The sequence below is a fragment of the Mandrillus leucophaeus genome, unplaced genomic scaffold (assembly GCF_000951045.1).
Source record: "Mandrillus leucophaeus isolate KB7577 unplaced genomic scaffold, Mleu.le_1.0 Scaffold60, whole genome shotgun sequence".
Taxonomy (NCBI): Eukaryota; Metazoa; Chordata; class Mammalia; order Primates; family Cercopithecidae; genus Mandrillus; species Mandrillus leucophaeus.
In genome coordinates, this window is record NW_012106475.1 from 4,221,021 (window position 1) to 4,247,786 (window position 26,766).

General features: G+C 37.6%; 1 protein-coding gene across 1 annotated transcript in view; it reads left to right on the forward strand.

Annotated features, from left to right (window-relative positions):
* Nucleotides 1-26,766, forward strand: part of TXNDC16 (thioredoxin domain containing 16) — a 111,758-nt gene that overhangs the window by 44,094 nt on the left and 40,898 nt on the right. Inside the window, exons 10-16 of the mRNA XM_011999722.1 lie at nucleotides 5,657-5,823; nucleotides 6,213-6,273; nucleotides 8,176-8,299; nucleotides 13,668-13,811; nucleotides 14,340-14,399; nucleotides 25,733-25,901; nucleotides 26,241-26,377. Coding sequence (XP_011855112.1) covers nucleotides 5,657-5,823; nucleotides 6,213-6,273; nucleotides 8,176-8,299; nucleotides 13,668-13,811; nucleotides 14,340-14,399; nucleotides 25,733-25,901; nucleotides 26,241-26,377 — 862 coding nt within the window. The remainder of the gene's footprint in view (nucleotides 1-5,656; nucleotides 5,824-6,212; nucleotides 6,274-8,175; nucleotides 8,300-13,667; nucleotides 13,812-14,339; nucleotides 14,400-25,732; nucleotides 25,902-26,240; nucleotides 26,378-26,766) is intronic.

The window sequence follows — 26,766 nt, forward strand, 5'->3', positions numbered from 1 at the left end:
CAAAAAAAAAAATTCATAATTAGGAAACTCACAAGATTTTAAAAGAATTATACCAACTTGTATGGTAAGACACAGAAATAGCACAAAATGATATATGTACTTTATACCTCCAAATTTTTAGGGGCAGGAAAAGGCTAAGAAATCTACTCAGCTGCAATCACAGGCTCCTTTTTTTGTTTTTTGTTTTGTTTTGTTTTAAAAAAATGACGAGTTGGAGGGCAGACCAAAGCCCAGACTTTGTAACCAAGAGTCTCAAGTTCAGGGAACAGGACTGAGGCCTAGTCAAGGAACTGGCAACATATTCCTGAACAAACCTCAGAGTTGTTATAGACCAGTGACTATCGTGTGCCTCCATTTTTCCCTGCTTCAACTAGGAGTGTATATAGTGGTTATACTATGCCTGTCCCATCATTGTCTGTTGTGTATATATTGAGGAAAATGATCTGTCTCTTTTTTTTTTTGGAGACAGAGTTTCTCTCTGTCAACTAGGCTGGAGTGCAGCAGCGCAATCTTGGCTCACTGCAGGCTCTGCCTCCTGGGTTCATTCACGCCATTCTCCTGCCTCAGCCTCCTGAGTAGCTGGGACTACAGGCGCCTGCTACCACGCCCAGCTAATTTTTTTGTATTTTCAGTAGAGACGGGGTTTCACCATGTTAGCCAGGATGGTCTTGATCTCCTGACCTCGTAATCTGCCCACCTTGGCCTCCCAAAGTGCTGGGATTACAGGTGTGAGCCACCATGCCCAGCTGATCTGTCTCTTTAGTTCACAGGTCTTCAGATTGAGAGGAATAGTTTTCCAGGAGCTGTATGCAAAGGACTTACCTGCACCTGGAACTAAATGTAGATGATGTATTACATTTTGCACAGATCTCAATCAAAGCTTGATGGGATGAGGCTTTAGGAGGCTTGGAGAGAGGTGTGTATTTTATACATGGAAGGGATATGAGTTGTTGTAGCCAGGGGGCAGACTACGGCTGCAGTAATCCCTCCCACATGCAGAATAGGTTCCCTCCTTTCTCCAAGACTCATGAAGTCCAACAGTACCTCCTATCCCATAAGCTCCCCTTATCATGTCACCCTATCCCTGTGCCTGTGGAATGGTGGAGTCTGTGACTCCTCTACCTGAACCTGGTTGGGCTTTTGTAACTGCCTTGACCAACAGAATGAGGCTAAGGTGATGATATATGACTTCATATATCATTAATGGCTATATTTCACAAAATGTCATGTGCTTCTGCCTTGCTCTCTTTATTTACTCATTCTTGAAAACCCCCATCTTATTGTTAGACTAAGCAGCCTGAGGAGAAGCCCACGAAGAGGAGAATCAAGGCCCTTAGACCACAGCCCTGGCTGAGCTCCTGATAGTCAGCAACAGCTTGTTAGCCATGTGCATGAGCCATCTGTAAAGTAGAATCTTCAGCCTCCAGTTGAAATAGCCTACTGATGCCACATGAAGCAGAGATGAGCTTACACATATTTGAGCAAAAGAAATGATTCTTGACATTTTAAGGTATCAGGTTTTAGGGTACTTTGCTACACAGTGATAGTTGCTCAAAGCACACCCCTCAAGTGATCTCATTTGTTTCTGTGGTATTAACTACATGGATTCTCAAATCTGAATTTTCAGGTCACATATTTATTTGGAGCTCCCACCCATATATCTAACTGTTAATTGGATGTATCCCTCCTTAAGCACAACACATGTGACATTAAGGTATTGTCCTTTACCACCACTGGTTCTTTCTCTATTATTTTGGTTATCTTACTTTCCATTCATTGATGGCAGACATCTGGGAAAACATTCTTAATCCCTACATCTTCCTGCATGTAATTTTACATCTGAAATCTCATTTGAAAGCTGACAGAGTGATATTTTAAAATGTGATCATGACTTCATGCAATTCGTAAATGGCTTCACTTTACTTACACAATAAAACCCCATTTTCTTGGCAGGATATTTGTGGCTTTCAATGATCTGGCCCCTTGCCAGATTTCTAGCCTTGCTGATTCTTCCTCCTTTTTGCTTTATAACACTGAATTACTAATAGTTCTCCGAATACACAAGGAAAAACAAACAGTCATTTTTACTCCTTCAGGGTATTCCCCTCATCTAGGTTTTTGGCAGAAATTGGTTGCTTGTGGTTGTAAGACCCAGGTTCCTGTTTTCTTGCTGGCTGTTGGACAGGGGTTGTTCTCATTTCCTACAGGCTAATCTCAAGCCCTTGCCACATGGCCCTCTCACAACATTGCAGCTTGCTCCTTCAAAGCCAGTGGGAGAATCTTACTTGAGTGTGCTACAACAGACTCCTATGTAATGTCACCTAACCAAAGGAATGGCTACCCACTGGTCCTACTGACACTCAGGGGAGGGGATTATACAAGATTTGTTCACTAGGGGGTAGGAATCTTGGGGGCCATCTTAGCATTTTGTCTACCTATGGTAGACAAAGTTCAGGGAACAGGACTACTTATGGTAGACAAAATAACTTAAGAGTACTTAATAACTCAAGTTATTGAGTACTCTCTCTCTCTCTCTCTATATATATATATATCTATAGATATATCTATCTATCTACATATCTGTACTTACCTATGGTAGACAGACTTCTAAGGCAGCTCCCAAGATTCCTATGCCCTGGTGATAGGAATCACTTTGAGAGGCCAAGGTGGGTGGATTGACTGAGTCCAGGAGTTTGAGACCAGCCCGAGCGAAACCCCATCTCTACAAAATATATAAAAATTAGCTGGGCGTGGTGATACATGCCTGTAGTCCCAGCTACTTGGTGGAGGCTGAGATGGGAGGATTGCTTGAGCCTGGGAGACAGAGGTTACAGTGAGCTGAGACCCTGTCACTGCACTCCAGCCTGGGTGAGAGAACGAGACTCTATCTAAAAAAAAAAAAAGGTTCAATTATTAGAAAGTTTGGGAGAACTTCCTTTGTATCTGCTTTTATCCACTCTATTGGTTATTCAGTGGGCTCTTTCAATCTGACAACTCGTGTCCTTCAGTTGTGGGAAAATTTTGTGTTTATTTTAGTGATGATTTCTTCTATTTTCTCCCTTCTCTTTTTCTGTGACTTGCATTATTTAAATATTAGACCTCTTGAACTAGTCCTTCAATTTTATTACCTTTTTTTTCTCTGTCTTCCATCTATTTCTGTTGTGCTTTCTGGGAGATTTATTTAACTTTATTTTTCATTTCTTTATGGATCCAGTTTCTTCCCATCTCCTTAAGGTTGTCTATGGTGGTTTCTGAACCTTTCTTCTTCCCATATAGTCTGTATTTTCTCTATGTTATTTATTTTTCTATGTGTTCTAGTTTCTGTCTTTCATGTTGGAGGCTTTCCTCAGGTGTTTGTTAATCCTTGGATGTCTATTCACAATTTAGAATTTGAAACTAAAAACTGATTGGAAATTCTAACATTGGTGGGATTTGGTGACTTTTAAATATGTATGTATACATATGTAACAGTGATGTGTTCACATCTTATTTCTTCATTACTCTTCTTTTTAAATTTTTATTTAATTTTTTCTTTAAAAAAAATAGAGACAGCATCACGCTTTGTAGCCCAGGCTGGTCTTGAACTCCTGAGCTCAAGTGGTCTTCCGTCTTGGCCTCCCAGCGTGCTGGGATTACAGGCATGGGCCATTGTGCCTGACCTTTTCATTAATCTTCTTAGTTTCTTACTATCACAATGGAATGATGAGAAAACAGAACAAAAACATCAGTCTTTGCAAGTCTCTGACAAAGAGCAGAGACTTCAAGGCAGTTGGGGTTGGGGGAGACTTGAGAGATGTGGCCAAAATAGTACTGACCCTCTTTGGCTGACTGGGCCGAGGAGGGTTGGGAAGGTGGAATGGTGAGAAGGTGGCACCATTGTAAGCTGTATTTGACATTTCTGCCCCATGACTGATATGTGTCTGATCTTCACAGACCATCCCATGGGATTTCCCAGTGCCTTCTGGCCACCTGGCCACATGACACCCCACCTCCCTGCCTAGTTCAAATGTCCTGGGAATGCCAAGCAGTGCTAAGATGGACCCTGAAGCCAGCTGTGCTGGGTGGCAGCAAGAGAGGAGAGTGGAGGAGGGGCAGAGGCAGGCAACACTGTTCCGGATTCTCACACTTTCTCTGTGTGAGAATTCAAGGAGTGTGGTTGTGTCTTGTCTGGGAGACATCTATGGTGGAAAGTGGAGAAGGTGCAGGTAGCAGTGGCAGAAGTCCACGTCTCTTAGGCAGTAAGCAGACTGAAATGGTGAGCAAGGCCGAGCCTAGAGCTCCATAGAGTAATTGGGCCTGGCCTGCTTTTTGGCGAATCCCAATGTCAGTATCTTTAGGCTTTTGGGGGTTACTCAGTCCCCCAAAAAGGATACAAATTCCAATTGAGGACAAAGGCCTGGCTGCTGGCATTCTGGGAACTGAGTGGAAAGAGAGCTGGGGTGAGGCGAACGTCTCAACATTTGGTTACTTAATCTCCCTGATTTCAGCATGGTGTCCACACTGTCAGCTGTTCCTAGATTTCTGCTGGTGTGGGGAAGTGACAGTTGTTTAAGCTCATAGAGTTGGGGAGGGGAATCTAGGGATCTAACTACCTCTGAAAAGCTTTGACACATTCCTCCTTATTTTAGAGCCTTCCTGCCACTTCCCTTCCAATATTTCCTTCCCAGGTCCAGATATGCCTGACACCGACAGTTCCTGAGCAATTTTAGGATCCTGTAGTTAAAACGCAGTTTTCCCTCTGATGACTTAGGGTTTTGCCTTGTAGGATCTCCTAAGTCAGTTATTATTCTGACTTCTAAAATTGTGCTACCATTTCTTCTCTTCCCTTCTTGACATACGTGTGTTTATCTCTTTTAAAAATCCCACTGCTGTAGTTTTCCTGGGAGTTCTGAAGGGAGTGAAATTAGATGTGTGTATTTAATTTGCTGCTTTAACTCAGATATTCCTCATTGTTTTGTAATATGTCATTATATGTTAAATTCTTATATGAAAAAGTTTATTCCTTAGTTATCTGTTCTGTTTCCCTTGAAATATTTATCAATTAGTCCCACAGTTTTATTTATTGTTTTTGTTTGTTTGTAATATGTTTATTCTTTATGATTATAATTTTTGGTTTAACTTCTTATGAAATCTATTAGTTTTATAATGCCTAAACTTACAGAGGTCCAGACATGATGGCTCATGCCTGTAATCCCATCACTTTGGAAGGCCAAGGCCGGAGGATCACTTGAGCCCAGGAGTTCAAGACCAGCCTGGGCAACATAGGGAGACCTTGTCTCTACAAAAAATAAAAAAAAAAAAACAAAAACAAAAACTAGGCACGGTGGTGTACATCTGTGGTCCCAGCTACTCGGGAGGCTGAAGTGGGAGGATTGTTTGAGCCCAGAAGGCTAAGGCTACAATGTGCTGTGATTGTGCCATTGCACTCCAGCCTTATGAGAGAGCAAGATTCTGTCTCAAAAAACAAACAAACAAAACTATATAGGTACATTGGGAGCATTAAATTCAGGAAATTAGGAGATCATTTCTGTTAGTGTTGGATTATTTTACAGACTTTTTTTTACTTGTGACTTTATTAATAAGAATTAGGAGAATTTGAATCCAAATGTTGGAATATTATTATCACTTTTTTTCTTTTTTTTTTTTTTAAATGAAGACTGAAGTTGCTGAAGATCCTCAACAAGTTTCAACTGTTCATCTCCAGCTAGGCTTGCCACTGGTGTTTATTGTTAGCCAACAGGCTACTTATGAAGCTGATAGAAGAACTGCAGAATGGGTTGCTTGGCGTCTTCTGGGAAAAGCAGGAGTTCTGCTCTTGTTAAGGTATCTTAAACATCAAATATTTATTATGTTTAGCAAAACACTAATAGTTTCCATGTTTTAAAATTTGATAATTTAATCACTTGTAAGTAAACTCAAATCTTTAATGGATTCCAATATAGTTAGAACTAGTTGCTATGCTAAAATCCGTACATTCATTTATGGTTGATGAAAACTTAGAACTTAAAACCTTGTTATAAATGAAGATGGAGATTAAGATGGAGACTAGAAAATCTGGTCTATATTTATGTGTAAAATTTTTCAGTCACTAAATTGTAATATTTTTTCATAATTTTTAGTATAAGAATATAGTTATGTTTTCTATTGACGTCCTGGGTGACTATTAGTCTTCACATTAGCAACATAAAACATTTATTTCCATTTTGAAAAAGGGACTCTTTGGAAGTGAACATTCCTCAGCATGCTAATGTGGTCTTCAAAAGAGCAGAAAAGGTTAGTTGTTTTATGTATTGTTCTACAATATCTGTTTATTTAAAGAAAGCTAATATATGTGGTCTTAAAGTAATATATTTTATTATAGAAAAATCTGTAAATTATAAATTGCTCCTATTCAAAGAAAATTGCTGTTAACATTTTGATGCTTTTATCATGTGTCAGTCTGGTTTTTATCCTATGTTCACATATTTATATGTATTTTTTTAAAAAAACAAAATCAGGATTATGCTAGATATCCTGCGTTTTGTTTAAAATAACATTGGGCTGGGCATGGTGGCTCATGCCTGTAATCTAGCACTTTGGGAGACTGAGGCAGGTGGATCACTTGAGCCCAGGAGTGCAACACCAGCCTAGGCAACATTGGGAGACCCCATCTCTACAAAAAATTGGCTGGGTATGGTCGTGCATGCCTATAGTCCCAGTTACTCAGGAGGCTGAGGTGGGAGAATCACTTGAGCCCCAGAGGTTGAAACTGCAGTGAGCCGTGATTGTGCCACTGCACGTCTACCCTGGGTGACAGAGAGAGAGACCCTGTCTCAAAAAAATAAACAAGATAAAACAATTCAAACCATAGCAGTGATGAAAGACAGAATAGTGATTACTTTTGGGTGATGTTAATGACAGGAAGACCAAGAAGATGGCCACTGGGTGTGCTGATGATGTTCTGTATCTTAATCTGTGTGGTGGTGATACAAATATGTCCACTTTGTAAAAATCCCTCAAACTCTATACTTAAAATTTTTGTTCTTTTCTGTGTTAATGTTATACTTTAATTAAAAGGCTTACTCTTACTACAAAAATTTCTGTGAATCTTTGGAACAAATTAAGTTTAATTTTGATTCCTCTACTTTTTAAGTTTATTATATTTCTGTAGAAATCAAAATTGCTTGTTTTGAATATAATGTTAAAAAATGAAGATATGTGATAGCAAAGAACAAACATACTTAGAGCTCATAGCTTTATTCCAATATAGAGTTACAGTCAAGAACACTTTGCTAAAATAATCTCTTGGCTTAAAATTTCATATTTTAAAAGTGTAACACTTGGGCAATAGTAAAATAAATCTTAAATAATATTTTTAATATTAAGTAATATTGATCTCAGTAGAATTTGGTATTCTTAAAATAACTGGGAGCACATAGTAATTTAATGTTGTTTATAGCTAAACAGGAAATTGAACTTATTAGTGGAATTAATTTAGATGAATATTGTTTTGAATATTTCCGTGGAATGTTGGAATAATCAATTTTGATTTGCTCTATTTGCAGTAAAATTATATATATTTTCATTTTATAAAGAAGTAGAACTTGCTGTTATATGTGAAATGTTTTACAGACTTCAATATAATGTGGTTGTGACAAGAAGGAAGTGAAGCTTTCAGCACCTTTTTTGCCACCTTTTTCAGTGTAGCCATTGTCTTTATAGAAGGTGTGCTTTGGATGCTTTTCTTTTCATAGTAATTTTGGAGTTACCTTTCCTTTTACGTTTTGCTAGGTTTTAGAATTGAAGTTCAAAGGCTTAGTTTTATTTTAGTGTCAAACAAGTAAAACTTGTGTTTTTTTGGTCTTACCCTGTCACCCAGGCTGGTGCAGTGGCACAATCTCGCCTCACTGAACCTCCTCCTGGGGTTCAGACGATTTTCCTGTTTCAGCCTCCCAAATAGCTGGGATTACAGGCATGTGCCACCACGCCTGGCTAATTTTTGTATTTTTAGTAGAGATGGGGTTTCACCATGTTGGCCAGGCTGGTCTCGAACTCCTGACCTCAGGTGATCCACCCACCTTGACCTCCCAAAGTGCTGGGATTACAGGTGTGAGCCACCACACCTGGTCCAAGTAAAACATTTTTATGTCAAAATACTTTGCTATATTCATTTTTAAAAAATTAATGTATTTCTAGGGAGTTCCAGTGGAATTTTTGGTATTACATGATGTTGATTTAATAATATCTCATGTGGAACATAATACGCACATTGAGGAAATACAAGAAGATGAAGACGATGACATGGAAGGTCCAGATATAGGTAATGTGTTATGATTCTCATCCCTTCCTTATCCTGCCTAGCACCCATAAAGTCAGTGAAATTTCTAATGAATTAACTTTCTCGAAGAATGTATTCAGATTAAGACTCTGTAAAGAAACCTGGCGGAATTTATTTTGAATCACATTTTGTCAAGTTGATTTGTTGACAGATGTAAGGATGCTATATTTTGTTTAGTGTATTAGCATTTACTGTTACATATCAGGCTTCAAACTTCCCACGTCTGTGCCTTCATCTTTCATATCAGTTCTTTCAGCCATTCTGGACTAGTCCGTGTTTAAAAACTCTACTTAGAAACTACAACATGATAATTCATTGTTACTATTTTTATTAGGAAATGGAGTTCTAATAAATATTGTTATATTTGTACTTGTAAATAAATCCAGTTGTTAATGGTATAAGGAGTAACTTTCAGTAACATTTTAACACTTCTTTTAAACAGTTATTTCAGCTTTTAAAAAAATTTATTGCTTACATTTATGAAGTATTGTATGGTTTTTAAGGCTTTTTCCCACATATTATTTACCTTGATTGTTATGCTCTGAGTTAGCTGATACCACCTTCATTTTGTACGCAATGAGTCTGCATTTCTTGAGTTCAGTGATCCGCCCGAAGTCCCACAAGTGGCAGGTGGTGGGGCCTGGGCTAGAACTCAAGCATCCTGAAATAAAATCTTATTTATTAATGACAGTCAAGAATACTTCACTAAAATAATCTAGTGGCCTAAAATTTCATATTTTTAAAGCAACAATTGGGCAATAGTGAAATAATTATTCCTGATACATCTTTCATAACATTAATCCTCTTCTGTAATTATTCATTTACTTTTTTCTCTTCTCCACTAGTCTATAAGTATTTCTAAATCAAGGATTATGTCTTGTTCATTTTTGTATACCATATAGTAAATACTTGAGTGGTTTATATAGTACCATTATAAGCTCCAAGAAGGAAGCAATTTACATATCATTTTCATGAGCTCCATACATTGTGATCAAAATCTATATTATAAATTTAATAAGAGCTTTCACTGTTACAATGACCAGTTTCTTGATTTGAGTGGAGCTCTGGTTTCTTTTCCGATATGCAGGGGTTAGAATTGCTTGTGTTCCTCTCTGGAGTTCTCAGTGGGCTTGTCATTACATAAGCAGACCTGTGTTCTGGTCTGTTTCCTCGCTTATTCCTGTAATGGTTCCTGTATTTGAACCTTCAGAGTTAGAGGACTTGTCCGCAATCTCAGTTTATTTGATTCCTGTCTTCAGTGGGAGTCGCCTGTTTGAAGATTTCTTTGTGGCCACAGCCCCTATATTGTTTCCTGACTCTATGGCCTTATTTACCCTCTGATGCTGCCTTATCTTTCTGGTTTTTATTTTTATTTTTTCATTTGACCAATAATAATTGTACATATTTGTGAGGTACATAGTGATGTTTCAATACATATAATGTATAATGATCAGGTCAGGATAATTAGCGTATCCATCAGTTCAAGCATTTTTCATTTCTTTGTGTTGGAAACGTTCAATAACCTCCAGCCTGTTTCTAGTATTTCTTTTGCAGCTTTGCCTTTTTTGTTTATTTTTCATCTTAACTTCCTATTATCAGTAATCCATATTGGCCCAGAATGTTGTATGGTGTTGTGCCCATATATAATTCTTCCCCCTCCCTTTGTATCACTCCCGTTTACAAAGGAAGACTAGATGAGGGTTAGGAAAGAATTTATTACCGTCTTTGAATGTAAATCAGAGACAGGTGTACCCCAGAGAAATCGGCAAAATGGAATCAGAATGAAAAACACTGGTTCCACAAAAGGGCAAAAGGAAAGAAGCCTGTGTTCCAGCCTGGGCAACATGACAAAACCCTATCTCTACAAAAAATACAAAAATTAGCCAAGCATGGTGGTATGTGCCTGTAATCCCAGCTCCTTGGGAGGCTGAGGTGGGAGGATCGCTTGAGCCCAGGAGATGGAGATTGCAGTGAGCTGAGATCGTGCCAGTGCACTCCAACCTGGACAACAGAGTGAGACCCTGTCTCAAAAAAAAAAAAAAGACTGAAAATAGTGTGTATATTATTAATGAATAGGTGGAAGGTAGAGCTGAGGAGTGACTAAATTTACAAGTGATGGTAGCTTATTAGAATATAAGAAGAGAGGGAAAGGAGGAAAAAGAAACAGAGAAGACTGACAGGAAAATGAAAATATATGAATAACAAGAAAAAATGTGGTAAATAAGAAAATAGGTCTTTGCTAATTTTGGTATTGAGAATGTAATTTTTTAGTGTCATGGAATTTGGTGCTTATAAGTACCTTAAAGTTATATAGTGCAACTCTCATGCTTCACAAGAGTTGAACATTGAGGCCCAGAGAGTTATGTGATTGACTAGAGTCGTACAGTTAGAAAATGGCTGAGGTTGTGTTGAAATCCAGATCTAGAATTTTAATTTATAGTATGGTCATGTGTCTCTTAACAATGAGGATACTTTCTGAGAAATGCATTATTAGGTAATTTCATTGAGCATACATCATAAAGTTCACTTACACAAACGTACATGGTGTAGCCTATTACACACCTAGGGTGTATGGTCTAGCCTATTGCTCCTAGGCCACAAACCTAGGCATGTTACTGTACTGAATACTGTAGGTACCTGTAACACAGTGGTAGATATTTATGTATCTAAACCTGTGTAAACATAGAAGAGGTACAGTAAAAATACGGTATAAAAGATAAAAAATGGTACATTTGTATAGGGTACATACCATGTATGGAGCTTACAGGACTGGAAGTTGCTCTGGGTAAGTCAGTGAGTGAATGTAAAGGCCTAGAACATTACATGATTGTAGACTTCATAAATACTGTACACTTAGGCTGTACTAAATTTATGAATTTTTTTCAATAATTTGTTTCAGCTTACTATAACTTTTTTACTTTATACATTTTTACAATTTTTAAAAACATTTTGACTGTTTTGTAATAACATTTAACTTAAAGCACAAACACATCATACAGCTGTACAAAAATATTTTCTTTTTTTATATCCTTATTCTATAAGCTTTTTTTCCCATTTAAAACTTTTACGTTTTACGTTTTAAACTTTTCTCTAAAAACAAAAACACAAACACACATCAGCCTAGGCTTATACAGGGTCAAGATCATCCATATTACCCGCTTCCACTTCCACATTGTGTCCCTTTGGAAGGTCTTCAGGGACAGTAACAAGCATGGAGCTGTCATTTCCTATGATAATAATGCCTTCTTTTAGAACGCCTCCTGAAGGACCTACCTGAGGCTGTTTTACAGTGAACTTTTTATTTTGTAAGTGAAAGGAGTACACTCTAATGATAAGAGTATAGTAAATATATAAACCAATAATCTAGTCCTTTATTATCATTATCAAGTATTATTTACTGTACGTAATTGTATGTGCTATACTTTTTTTTTTTTTTTTGAGACAGAACTTTGCTCTTGTCGCTCAGGCTGGAGTACAGCGGTGCAATCTCGGCTCACTGTAACCTCCACCTCCTGGGTTCAAGTGATTCTTCTGCCTCAGCCTCCCAAGTAGCTGGGATTACAAGCATGTGCCAACATGCCCGGCTGATGTTTTGTATTTTTAGTAGAGACAGAGTTTCACCATGTTGGCCAGGCTGGCCTTGAACTCCTGACCTCAAGTGATCCACCCACCTCGGCCTCCCAAAGTGCTGGGATTACAGGTGTGAGCCACCATGCCTGGCCTTATGTGCTATATGACTCACTGTAGGTTTGTTTACACCCGCATCACCACAAACATGTGAGTAATGTGTTGTGCTACAATGCTACAGTGGCCACTACATCACCAGATGATAGGAATTTCTCAGCTCCATTATGATCTTAAGGGATTACAGTTGTATATGTGGTCTCTTGTTGACTGAAATATCATTATGTGGTGTGTGACTGTATTAGAAATTATGTATAAAACAATACTTTAGTTCTATGAATGTATTCTTTCTCCCTTCTTTCTTTTTAGTGTGTTGTTACAGAGAATTATGAACATACCGTAAAGGAGATAGAATAATAGAACAAATTCTTGTTATCCATTACTTGGCCTCACATTATCAAACCATGGCTAATCCTGCTCCAGTCACCCCCTACCTCTTACTGTTTTGTAGCAAGTCCCAAACATAAGATTTCATCTGTAAGTATTTCCCTGGGTTTCAGAAATACAAGATTTTCATTTTTAATATTAACATAATTAATACTATTACTACATCTAAAAAATTAACAATTCTTATTATCATCATATATCCAGTCAGTGTTTGAACTTCCGATTGCACCATGCTGTTACATGCCACTGTGCCTTTGCTCATGCCGTTCTCTTTGCTCTTTATGCCACCACTGCCTTTCTTCTCTGCCTACCTGAGTTTTCTTTTTCTTTTCATATTCAGGTAGTATCAACTCTTCTAAGAAGCTTTATCCTTTAGTCAAGTTATATGCTCCATCTGTGTTACCATACAATCTCTGCAAACTTCCAACAGAATATTTATGAATCCAAATGTATTTTTGAAGATACATGGATGGATGGATGGATGGATCTATCAGTCTATTGATTGGTCTGTCTAAATTAAGGAAGAGTTTTCACATATTCAGAATCCACTCATAACTTGATGCTTTTTGGATAAAATCCAGACTTCTTGTCTCATGTGACCTCTTATGATCTAGCCACTGCCTAGCCTAGAGTTTTCTCATGCTGTTTATTCCTTCAGCCCCATCTTGTCTTAGTCAAATTTGCCTTCTCTCAGCCTTGTATGTGCTAAACTCTTGTATGTCTCAGAGCTTTTGCATATGTAATTCTCTTTGTCTAAAACATTCTTTTCTTGATTCTCTACCTGGCAGATTTTGGGCTTCCCAATCTAAATAGCCCTGTTATATAATCTCTCAGTGTATCTTTTACCTTTCTTCACAAATTGGTCATAATTTATAATTATATGTTTATTCAGTGATCAGTTTATCTGACTTTTCCATAGATAGAAGTTCCATGTGGTCAGGACTATGTCTGTTTTGTTTACCAGTTTTCCTAGTGCCTGTCACAATGCTTGGCATATAGTAGAGGCAACATAAACAAAACAGCACTATTAATATTCTTTGTAGAACAAGTTTTAATTTTGAAATTGACTAAAACTTTACAACTTCTAGGTCAGGAAGCATCTCAGCGTCAGTTAAGCAACTGGAAAGTTTTTAAAATATCATGCATCCTAACTATTAAGATAGGATGAATTCAAAAGTTTGTATAAAGTACTGAATTCTTACATGCTTCCTATGAGAAGAGCTTAAATAGTTTTCATTATACATCAATATTTAAATTAATTTCTTTTCCAACATTTCAGATGTTCAGGATGATGAAGTGGCAGAAACTGTTTTCAGAGATAGGAAGAGAAAATTACCTTTGGAACTCACAGTGGAACTAACAGAAGAAACATTTAATGCAACAGTGATGGCTTCTGACAGCATAGTACTCTTCTATGCTGGTTGTGAGTATGACCCTTTAGAGGAGACTATTACATATTAGGACATTTAAAAACACAGATTTAATTTTTGGCATTCCATGTATTGCACGTTGTAAAATGAAATTGCTTTCGTATGTCTCAAGTAGACTGTGTGCATGGAAGCATTTACTTCTGATTCTGGGATTGTGCAATTTATTTATATCTGATTTACAAATTAAAGGTTAATGATTAAACTAGATGTTCATTAATTTTGAAAAATTGTGACTCACACTAATGATTTTAACATATTAAGTTATTATAGATTTATAGTGAGTGTATTGCTTTTATCTTCAAATCATAGCTATTTAGCTATATTCCTTGCAGTACAAGTGCGGAAAATCAGTTGCTTTTGAAACTCGTAAGTGGTTGGACTATGTTAAGAAATGTATAGTAGAATATTTCTGATTAACAATAATTTTGGGAAACCTCATAAATCTGTATATTTGTTACGTATCAGTGTGGATGCTTTGGAGATACTCAGTAATATCTGTTGAATTTTTCATTTTCATGTAGGGCAAGCAGTATCCATGGCATTTTTGCAATCCTATGTTGATGTGGCAGTTAAACTGAAAGGTATTGTACTATGCTATGCATGCTTATTATTCTGATTCTGAACTGTAGCTATTTGTAAAACTATGTCATGCAAAAAATGTAGAAAACCACATAAAATTTCAGGTTACTATGTTTGTGTCTCCAGGGTTAAGTTAATGAACCAGGAGTTTCAAGAGTACTTAGGAGCATTCACTTTGATTTGTCTTCATAGAACTGTCTTTAGTAGAACGTAGAGAGCCTATGTATTAAGTACTTGTGGCTACACAGTTAATCCAACAATCTTTTTGGTTCAAGTCAGTCATTCAGCAAGCATTTATGAGTGCCTATTCTGTGCCAGTTACTCCAGTTAAATACTGGAGATAAAAATTTGGCAGATTCAAGACCCAGTCTCATGGTCTAATGAGAGATCAAAGATCCCTGTATTCTTGAAACTGTATAGTTTACTCCTCATGGATGGAATGCTTTTTAATATCCAGGATCTCTTTATGTTAACTATCCTATGAAACCTGATTTAATAGTGGGCAAATAAAGATCCAAGGAATGGACTTTAACTGAAAATATCCGTGCTACCATCTCAGCAAAGACATAGGGAAAAAGAGGGAGGCCTATTAGAGAGGTAATAATGGATTAGGTGTGCTTAATGTAAGTTCCTTATGGTTAGGTAGTGTGCCTTATATCAGCCTACTGGGCTTGGCATATTGCCTTACATTGCAGAACATTTGGTTTTTAACAGTTGAATAAATCAATAATAGAGTTTCATAAATTTGTTTCATTTAATGGAAACTGGGTACTGATGTACAACTTATTTATACATTGACACTTTTGAAAACTCAAGAAATTGATTCCAGATACTCAAACCTAAGTGTATCATTCCTTTTTTTAAATTATTATTTTTTTATTTGCATAGGTTATTGGGGAACAGGTGGTGTTTGGTTACATGAGTAAGTTCTTTGGTGGTGATTTGTGAGAGATTGGTGCACTCATCACCTGAGCAGTATACACTGTGCTGCACCCAATTTGTGACCTTTTATTCCTTACCCGCTTCCCACCCTTTCCCCTTGAGTCCCCACAGTCCATTTTGTCTTTCTTAGGCCTTTGCATCCTCATAGCTTAGCTCCCAAATATGAGTGAGAACATGTGATGTTTGGTTTTCCATTCCTGAGTTAGAATAATCGTCTCCAGTCTCATCCCAGTTGCTGCAAATGCCGTTAATTCATTCCTTTTTATGGCTGAGTAGTATTCCATTGTATACATATACACCACAGTTTCTTTGTCCACTCGTTGATTGATGAGCATTTGGGTTGGTTCCATGTTTGTACAGTTGCAAATTGTGCTGCTATAAATATGTGTGCCAGTATCTTTTTCACATAGTGACTTGTTTTCCTCTGGGTAACCAGTAGTGGGATTGCTGGATCAAGTTCCTTTTAGTTCTTTAAGGAATCTCTACACTATTTTCCATAGTGGTTGTATTAGTTTACATTCCCACCAGCAGTATTGAAGAGTTCTCTGTTCATCACATCCATGTCAACATCTATTTTTTAAAAATTTTTTTGATTATGGCCATTCTTGCAGGAATAAGGTGGTATTGCGTTGTGGTTTTGAATTGCATTTCCCTGATCCTTGGTGATGTTGTGCATTTTTTCATGTTTATTGGCCATTTGCATATCTTCTTTTGTAACTGTTTCTGTTCATGTCCTTAGCCCACTTTTTGATGGGAGTTTTTTTTTTTCTTCTTGCTAATTTGTTTGAGTTCATTGTAGATTCTGGATATTAGTTTTTTGTCAGACGTATAGATTGTGAAGATCTTCTCCCATTCTGTGAGTTGTCTGTTACTCTGCTGACCGTTCCTTTTGCTGTGCAAAAGCTCTTTCATTTAATTAAGTCTCAGCTATTTATCTTTGTTTTTATTGCATTTGTTTTTGGGTGCTTGGTCGTGAAATTCTTGTCTAAGCCAACGTCTGGAAGGATTTTTCCAATGTTGTCTTCTTTTTTTTATAGAATTTTTATAGTTTCAGGTCTTAGATTTAAGTCTTTGATCTATCTTGAGTTGATTTTGTATAAGGTGAGAGGTGAGGATCCTGTTTCTCCTACATGTGGCTTGCCAATTGTCTCAGCACCATTTGTTGAAGAGGGTGTCTTTCCCCACTTTATATTTTTGTTTGCTTTGTTGAAGTTCAGTTGGCTGTAAGTATTAGGGTTTATTTCTTAGTTCTCTGTTTTGTTCCATTGGTCTATGTGCCAATTTTTATGCCAGTACCATGCTGTTTTGGTGACTCTGGCCTTATAGTTTGAAACAGGTAATGTGATGCCTCCAGATTTGTTCTTTTTGCTTAGTCTTACTTTGGGTATGTGGGCTCTTTTTTGGTTCCATATGAATTTCACGATTGTTTTTTCTAGTTCTGTGAAGAATGATGGTGGTATTTTGATGGGAATTGTGTTGAATTTGTAGATTGCTTTTGACAGTATGGTCATTTTCACAATACTGATTCTACCCATCCATTAACATGAGATGTGTTTCCATTTGTTTGTGTCATCCGTGATTTCTTTCAGCAGTGTTTTGTAGTTTTCTCTGTAGAAGTCTTTCACCTCCTTGGTTAGGTATATTTCTAAGTATTTTTTCTTTTTTTTGCAGCTATTGTAAAAGAGGTTGAATTCTAGACTTGATGCTCAGCTTGGTTGCTGTTGGTGTATAGAAGAGCTATTGATTTGTGTACGTTGATTCTGTATCTGGAAACTTTGCTGAATTATTTTATCACTTCTAGGAACTTTCTGGATGAGTCTTTAGGGTTTTCTAGATAAACAGTCATATCATCACCGAACAGCAGCAGTTTGACTACTTCTTCACCAATCTGGATGCCTTTATTTCTTTCTCTTGTTTGAGTGCTATGGCTAGGACTTCCAGTACTGTGGTGAAGAGGAGTGGTGAGAGTGGGCATCCTTGTCGTGTTCCAGTTCTCAGAGGGAATGCTTTCAATTTTTCCCCATTCAGTATATGTTGGCTGTGGGTTTGTTATAGATGGCTTTTATTACATTGAGGTATATGTCTCGTATGCCAGTTTTGCTGAGAGTTTTAATCATAGAGGAATGCTGGATTTTATCGAATGCTTTTTCTGCATCTATTGAGATGATCATGTGATTTTTGTTTTTGATTCTGTTTGTGTGGTGTATCGCATTTATTGACTTGTGTATTTTAATTATCCCTGCATCCCTGGTATGAAACCCACTTGATCATGGTGGATTATCTTTTTGATATGTTGTTGGATTCAGTTAGCTAGTGCGTTGTTGAGGATTATAGCATCTACGTTCATCAGGGATATTGGTCTGTAGTTTTCTTTTTTGGTTATGTCTTTTCCTGGTTTCGGTATTAGGGTGATACTGGTGTCATAGAATGATTTCGCGAGGGTTCCCTTTTCCTCTATCTTGTGGAATAGTGTCAGTAGGATTGGTACCAATTCTTCTTTGAATGTCTGGTAGGATTCTGCTGTGAATCTGTCTTGTCCTGGACTTTTTTTTGTTGGTAATTTTGTTACCATTTCAATTTCACTGGTTGTTATTGGACTGTTCAGAGTAGCTAATTCTTCCTGATTTAAGCTAGGAAGGTTGTATCTTTCCAGGAATTTATCCATCTCCTCTAGGTTTTCCAGTTTATGCCCATAAAGGTGTTCTGAATTATCTTTTGTATTTCTGTGGTGTCAGTGTGATATCTCCCATTTCGATTCTAATAGAGCTTATTTGGATTTCCTCTTTTCTTTTCTTGGTTAATCCTGCTAATGGTCTATCAGTTTTATTTTTCTTTGCAAAGAACCAGCTTTTTGTTTCATTTATCTTTTGTATTTTTGTTGTTGTTATTTCAATTTCATTTAGTTCTGCCCTGATCTTGGTTATTTCCTTTCTTCTGCTGGGTTCAGACTTGGTTTGTTCTTGTTTCTCTAATTCCTTGAGGTGTGACCTTAGATTGTCTGTCTGTGCTCTTTCAGACTTTGATGTAAGCAGTTAGGGCTATGAACTTTCCTCTTAGCACTGCCTTTACTATATCCCAGAAGTTTTGATAGGTTGTGTCACTATTGTCATTCAGTTTGAAGAATTTTTAAATTTCCATCATGATTTCATTTTTGACCCAGTGATCATTCAGGAACAAGTTATTTAATTTCCATGTATTTGCATGTTTTTGAAGGTTCCTTCTGGAGTTGATTTCCAGTTTTATTCCACTGTGGTCTGAAATAACTTGATATAATTTCAATTTTCTTGAATTTATTGAGGCTCATTTTGTGGCCTCTATCATATAGTCTATCTTGGAGAAAGTTCCATGCACTGTTGAATAAAAAGTGTATTCTGTGGTTGTTGGGTAGAATGTTCTGTAAATACCTGTTAAGTCCATTTGTACCAGGGTATACTTTAAAGCCATTGTTTCTTTGTTGACCTTCTGTCTTGATGACCTGTCTAGTGCTGTCAGTGGACTATTGTAGTCTCCCACTATTATTATGTTGCTATCTCATTTCATAGGTCTATTAGTAATTGCTTTATAAATTTAGGTGCTCCAATGTTAGGTGCATATATATTTAGGATTGTGATATTTTCCTGTTGGACAAGGCCTTTTATCATTACATAATGACCCTCTTTGTCTTTTTTATAACTGCTGTTGCTTTAAAGTTTGTTTTGTCTGAGATAAGAATAGCTACCCCTGCTCGCTTTTGGTGTCCATTTGCATGGAAGGTCTTTTTCCATCCCTTTACCTTAAGTATGTGAGTCTTTATGTGTTAGGTGTGTCTCTTGAAGGTAGCAGATTGTTGGTTGGTGAATTCTTATCCATTCTGCAATTCTGTGTGTTTTAAGTGGAGCTACTTTAGGCCATTTACATTCAATGTTAGTATTGAGATGTGAGATACCATTCCATTCATCATGCTATTTGTTGCCTGTATACCTTTTTTAAAAATTGTGTTTGTTTTGTAGGTCATGTGAGATTTATGCTTTAAAGAGGTTCTTTTTTGGTGTGTTTCCAGGGTTTGTTTCAAGATCTAGAGCGCCTTTTAGCAGTTCTTGTAGTGCTGGCTTGGTAGTGACGAATTCTCTCAGTGTTTGTCTGAAAAATACTGTATCTTTCCTTCACTTAGGAAGCTTAGTTTTGGTGGGTACAAAATTCTTGGCTGATAATTGTTTTGTTTGAAGAGGCTGAAGATAAGATCCCAATCCCTTCTAGCTTGTAGAGTTTCTGCTGAGAAATCTGCTATTAATCTGATAGTTTTCCTTTATATGTTACCTGATGTTTTGCGTCACAGCTCTTAAGATTCTTTCATTTGTCTTAACTTTAGATAACCTGATGACAGTGTGCCCAGGCATTGATCTTTTTGTGATGAATTTCCCAGGTGTTTTTTGGGCTTCTTGTACTTGGATGCCTAGTTCTCTAGCAAGGCTGGGGAAGTTTTCCTTGATTATTCCCCCAAATATATTTTCCAAATAGATTTCTCTTCTTTCTCAAGAACGCTGATTATTTAGGTTTGGTTGTTTAACATAATCCCAAACTTCTTGGAGGCTTTGTTCATATTTTCTTATTTTTTTGTCTTTGTTGCATTGGGTTAATTCGAAAACCTTGTCTTCGAGCTCTGAAGTTCTTTCTTCTGCTTGTTTGATTCTATTGCTGAGACTTTCCAGAGCATTTTGCATTTCTGTAAGTGCGTCTATTGTTTCGTGAAGGTTTGATTGATTTTTATTTATGCTATCTATTTCATTGAATATTTCTTCCTTCTTGTATAATTTTTTTCAATGTCCTTACATTGGGCTTTGCCTTTCTCTGGCACCTCCCTGATTAGCTGAGTAACTAAACTTCTGAATTCTCTTTCAGGTAGATCAGGGATTTCTTCTTGGTTTGGATCCCTTGATGGAGAGCTAGTGTGATTTTTTTGGGGATGAGGTGAATAATCTTGTTTTGTCATATTACCAGAGTTGGTTTTCTGGTTCCTTCTCATTTGGGTAGGCTCTGTCAGAGGGAAGGTCTAGGGCTCAAAGCTGTTGTTCAGTTCCTTTTGTCCCATAGGGTGTTCCCTTGATGCAGTACTCTTTCCCTTTTCCTAGGGATATGGCTTCCTGAGAGCCAAGCTATAGTCATTGTTATCTGTCTTCTGGATCTAGCCACCCAGCAAGTCTACCAGACTCCAGGCTGGTACTTGGAGTTGTCTACACAGAGTCCTGTGATGTGAACCGTCTGTGGGTCTCTCAGCCATGGATACTGGCACCTGTTCCAGTGGAGGTGTCAGAAGGGCAAAATGGACTCTGCGAGGGTCCTTAGCTTTGGTTGATTAATGCACTATTTTTGTGCTGATTTACCTCCTGCTGGGAGGTGGCACTTTCAAGAGAGCATTGGCTTGAAAGTGCATTGGTGTCAGGAGGAACAGGCAGTGAGCAGGGCCCTATAACTCCCAAGAGTGTATGCCCTTTGTCTTCAGCTACCAGGGTGGGTAGGGGACCATTAGGTGGGGGCAGGGCTAGGCGTGCCTGAGCTCAGACTCTACTTGGGCAGGTCTTGCTGCGTCTGCTGTGGGGGATGAGGGTGAGGTTCTCAGGTCAATGGAGTTATGTTCCTCAGAGGATTATGGCTGTCTTTGCTGTGTCATGCAGGTTGTCAGGGAAGTGGAGGAAAGCAGTCACAGGCCTCACCCAGCTCCCATACAACCCAAAGGGCCAGTCTCACTTCCACTGTGCCCCCACTCAAAAGCACCAAGTCTGTTTGCAGGTAGTGGGTGAACAGGGCTGAGAACCTGCCCTAGGCTACCTGCCTTCCAGCTGCGAAAATAAGTAAGGCTTTCTTTCTTCCCCAACCTGTGGCGTCTGCACACTGGATTCATGCGCTCCCCCGAGTTCTGGCCAGGAGACTTTTCGATTGGTTCAAATTGTTACAAAGTTCAGCTGGAGGTTTCTTTTTGCCTGTGGCCTTTTCTGAGTGCCTCCAGTAGCCCTCCTCAAGGACCCCTTGTGAGGTGAGGCACAGATGGCTTGGTAGGGCACCCAGCGAGCCCACAGGGATTTTCCTGCTGCTTCCTCTATCCGTGTATTTCACTTTTGTTCTGCTCTCTAAATTGACTCAGCTCCAGGTAAGGTCAGAATCTTCTCCCGTAATCTAGACCTTTAGGTTCCCCCATGGGGGTGTGTGTTTGGGGTGGACGATCTGCCTTTCCCACTTCCACAGTTTGAGTACTCACAGTATTTGGGGTGTCTCCCAGGTCCTGCAGGTGCAATCACTTCCTTCAGAGGGTCTGTCAGTTCTCTTGGCTCTCCTTATGTATTGCTGCAGTTTTGGAGCAAAAGTTCATGATGCGAGCCTCCACACGCTGTTCTGTCTGTCTCCATTCCTTTTATTACCCAACCACATTTGATCCAACTTTTGATTATTACTGAGTGAAGGGATAATTAAGTCTGTAGACACAACGATCTGTAACCTTTTTTTTGAGATGGAGTTTTGCTCTTGTTGCCCAGGCTGGAGTACAATGGTGTGATCTCAGCTCACTGCAACCTCCACCTCCTGGGTTCAAGTGATTCTTCTGCCTCAGCCTCCCAAGTAGCTGGGATTACAGGTGTGCACCACCATGCTTGGCTAATTTTTATATTTTTAGTAGCAACAGGGTCCAGGCTGGTCTCAAACTGCTGACCTCAAGTAACCTACCTGCCTTGGCTTCCCAGAGTGCTGGGATTATAGGCATGAGCCACTGCGCCCAGCCTCTAATCATTTTTTAAAGAAGCAAATCCTCTTACTTGCTTTCATATTTTCCTTTATGCAAGGCAAGTTGCAATCTACAGACAAATTTAAGTTTTCTTCTTTTAGATTCTCTAGCCTTATTGGCAAATACTTAGAAGAAAAGCAATGAAGGAGAAAATATAAATCATAATGAAGTAGTGATTGGATAATATTCCTCAAGAATATGATTAATTATCCCTCTCTCCACCCCATTTAATTAGACACAAGATGAAAATGGAAAAAGATTTCCTTGCATTCTTTTCTATTAATGACCAAATAAAGAGACTACCTGTCTCCTTAATGCAAGGGCTCAGAGTTGTATGTGTTTGTGGAATAAAAAAGTAGATAAGCAATCCGGGACTTGTTTTCCTTTTCATTCACTATGTTCTTTATGAATAACAATTTTTTTTGGTAATCAGATATCAGAATGGATTATTCTGGAAGTTCAGGGAACTTAATATAGAAATGCATTGCATAGGTATTTACAATGTTTTGTGTTTATGTTGAAGCCTACACTATAACTTTATAAATTAGGAAAATATAATAATACCTTGGGCATTTAGTTCTATCATCTGTCTTTCTGACAGATCTGACTTTGTGGGAAAAAGCCATTTGTATCTCTTAGTCCAAGACAATGAAGAATGTTTTTTACTCTGTCACAAGGTGGCAGCAAATGTCAAAATTTTATACTTAAATAATACCTGTATCTAAAATAATCTGGTTTTTCCTTTAAATTAGGAACCTATTTGAAATTACTGCATTGATAAAGTATATGGGATGTAATACTATAGGCATCTTAGAATATTAGACTATTTTAATTGAAACATGAATAAATATTGGAACCATTTTACAGGAATAAAAATAAAACTTTTAAATTGATAACTTCAGTATAACTTTTAATGATATGTATCAGTATTACTTTTCTGGTTTTAAAAATAACATCAAAATTTTCCATTTCAACTGTAGGGACAAAGGAATAATCACATTTTTAGCAGTAGTAGACATGCTGAGGATGCTTATTGAAAGGAAAGCACTGCAGCTGGAAGAGCACTATATTCCGTACTTGGGTGGCAAAATATATAACATGGCACTTTGTATAAACAAGCATCACCAGATGTTTATTGATGAAATTGAAGCAGCTGCATTGTCTGGGGTATATACCCTGGGGTTTGTTGTCATGCACCAGGAAAATTTAGGAAACGGACACACACAAGGAGTTTAGGAGCAGTTTAATAGAGAGAAGAGAAAGAGAAACAGCTTCCTCTATAGAGGAAGGGGTCTCCAAGCAGAAAGGACTGGCTGGCAGCGAATGTGTTGAGTTTTATAGTCCAGTTTTAGAAGGTGGTGTCTGATTTACATAGGACTCATAGATTGGTTCAGTCAGGTATGATGTTTACACAGTGGCACAGGAAAGTCTGGTCGACCCACCTTAATCTTATACAAATGGGCTTTCCAAAAGTTGTCTAGGGCCATCTTGTCTGCTCCTTATGGAACACATGCCTGGCAGAGAAGGGAAGACCGAGCAGCCATGTTGAAAACGTCTAGTCCTTAGTTCCTGCCAGTACGTGCAGACTTCCAGCTTGCAGGCTGCTCTTTGTTAGAAAAAGATTTGGGGCTGCTTTTCATTAAAAAGAAAAACCTTACCAAGGACTCCCATACCCTTGCTATCTCCCTAAGTGATTTCTTCTTAGCTCCTGTATCAAAATGATTAAAACAAGGATAAGAGAACTTTGATAGGAAGTAACTTAGCAGGTCTGATTTGGGAAGAAATAAGGATTTATATTTGTTTATATGCTCATACAAAATTCAAGTATTAATATCCTTTAATGTAAGAATTTAAAATTTATGAAGAAATATCAATGTACATTTTACACATTTTTACTGGGTACATACTGTGTAATAGACACTGTGCTAGGCAGTGGGTATATAGTGGTGAATAAGACAAAGGCTGGGCGCCATGGCTCGTGCCTGTAATCCCAGCACTTTGGAAGGCTGAGGCAGGCGGATCACGAGGCCAGGAGATCAGGACCATCCTAGGTGAAATCCCATCTCTACTAAAAAATAGAAAAAATTAGCCGGGCATGGTGCTGGGCACCTGTAGTCTCAGCTACTCGGGAGGCTGAGGCAGGAGAATGGCGTGAACCCGGGAGGCAGAGCTTGCAGTGAGCCGAGATTGCTCCAGCCTGGGCTACAGAGTGAGACTCTGTCTCAAAAAAAAAAAAAATTAAAATTAAAATTAAAAAAATTTGGTGATAAAATATTAAAATATCACATTCACAATTTTAATCATATGATTAAGTTACATTTAGACTATATTCTAAATTGATACACAAAGATTCCTTCTTTGGTCTAGTATGATACTAAATTTTATTTTTTATTAGAATTTATTCTTTTGAGTTGTATGGTGCTTATTTTATTTAGCATTTGATCTCTTTCCACATAGCGATTTATAATATTTTAGATAACTTTACGCGTTTTATTATAGAGCAAGTAGGAATTTCTGTTTGAGATTCTACTATGTGTTTTCTTAGGCTGAAAAGAAATTATAATATTTAGACAGGTTAGGTGTCTGAAGTCCTATGTGAGTTTCACATATGTCATTTATTCACATGCATATTTAAGGTGCTGCAGGTGCTGGAAAATCAGTGATAAATAAACAGACACAGTCCCTGCTCTCACAGAGTTGTCTTGGTAGAGACACATTAATCAGATAATGAATAGTATATAATTACATAAGGAGATGAGGAAAGGAGCATGGTTCTATAATAGCCTATGTCAAGGGAACCTGATGTAGATCAGTGTGTCAGAGAAGGCTTCCTTGAAGTTGTACATGGTGAGAAAGATTTAAACTCTGCAAAGGTTGGTGGGAGTAAGCTGGTACCAAAACAGATTTGAGTTTTGAAAAGATATCTCTAGTATTAGTGTAGAGACACTGAATTCAAGGAGATGAATTAGAAGCCTATTGTAGTTATCCAGGAGAAATAACAACTTGAGTAGTGGCAGTGAAGAGAAATGGACAGTAATTAGAGATACTAAAAATTTAGGTGGTAAAATTGAAAGAACATGCTGATTAATTAATAGGCATGAAGGGCTTGGGAATGGGGAGGTATGAAAGATGAAGCTTTGTTTTTTTGAGTTGCACAAGAGCAGCGACATTTACCAACAAACACAGAAAAGAAACCATATATGGTTTTAGACTTGTTGAGTTTGAGGAGGTTTCCATTCAAAGGAAAACAGAATATAGTAAGGATACATGGGTCTTTTGGAACTACAAGGAGTTTGGGCCAAAGACATAAATACAGGATTCATTAGATTATCTGTGGTTATTGAGGTTGTGTAGGAAGAGAGTGAAGAAAAACAAGAGAAGGCAGCTTAAGCTGAGCCTTGAAGGACTCCCAACTCTACTGGCTGAAGAGCCAACAAAAGGGAACAAAGAGGAGAAACTAGAAAGGAAGGGAAAAGGCCAATAGGGGATGGTGTTGCAAAGATCAAGGCAAGAGAGTGTTTAAGCAGGAGTGTTTCATGCTGAGAGGTTAAAATAAGAATGGGATAGAAAAATATTGAAAATCCTAAGCAAATGCATTTTCTACAATTAGTAATTACAAATGTGCATTTTCCTTTTATTTAGGCACATCTACTATGCTTCTTACTAGAATAAACTGTGCAGATTGGTCTGATGTATGTACTAAGCAAAATGTTACTGAATTTCCTATTGTAAAGATGTACAAGAAAGGGGAGAACCCAGTATCTTACGCTGGAATGTTAGGTACCAAAGATCTCCTAAAATTTATCCAACTGTAAGTATTCAGCTTCATTATAAGATCTTTAAATGTTTAGGTCTTTAGAAGTTCTAATTCTCAGAGTTTGCTAATACTTTAAATAGGTTAAGGAGGATACTAGAATTGAGATCACAAAATAAATATTCATGAGAGTCTATGTACATTTCGTCACTTTTGGGGAGACAGTAATTTTGTTTAATGAGTCTGATTTTCATTAAGAATAATATTTAATTTTCTATATTTTGTAAGATATTTATCCTATGTAATATCTTGTTTGCTATGTTTAGTATGCTTTTTTTTTACAAACTGAAAATATCTTTAAAAATTAATTTTTAATATAGCTATATATTTATCCAGCAATAGGATTTCATATCCAGTGAATATAACATCGATTCAAGAAGCAGAAGAATATTTAAGTGGGGAATTATATAAAGACCTGATCTCCTATTCTAGTGTGTCAGTACTGGGACTATTTAGTCCAACCATGACAACAGGTAAGTAGAGCTGAGCTTTTAAATTATACAGTACAGTATATCATTGCTTGCTAGTTTTATTTTTTAAGAATATCTTTTTAAATTATAGAGAATTTCAAAATTATGGAGAAGTTTGAAGAAAAATAAAATACTGTAAGCTAATTATTCAGAGACAATGTTAAATTTTGATGTAATTTCTTCCATCTTTTTTCTGTGTACCTACATATTACATATTTATGGATGTTTTAACGTAATTGGGCTAAAGCTGTGTATCTAGTTTAGAATCTTGTTTTTTTTTTTTTGAAACGGAGTCTCGCTCTGTCACCAAGCTGGTGTGCAGTGGCATGATCTTGGCTCACTGCGACCTCTGCCTTCTGGGTTCAAGTGATTTTCCTGCCTCAGTCTCCCGA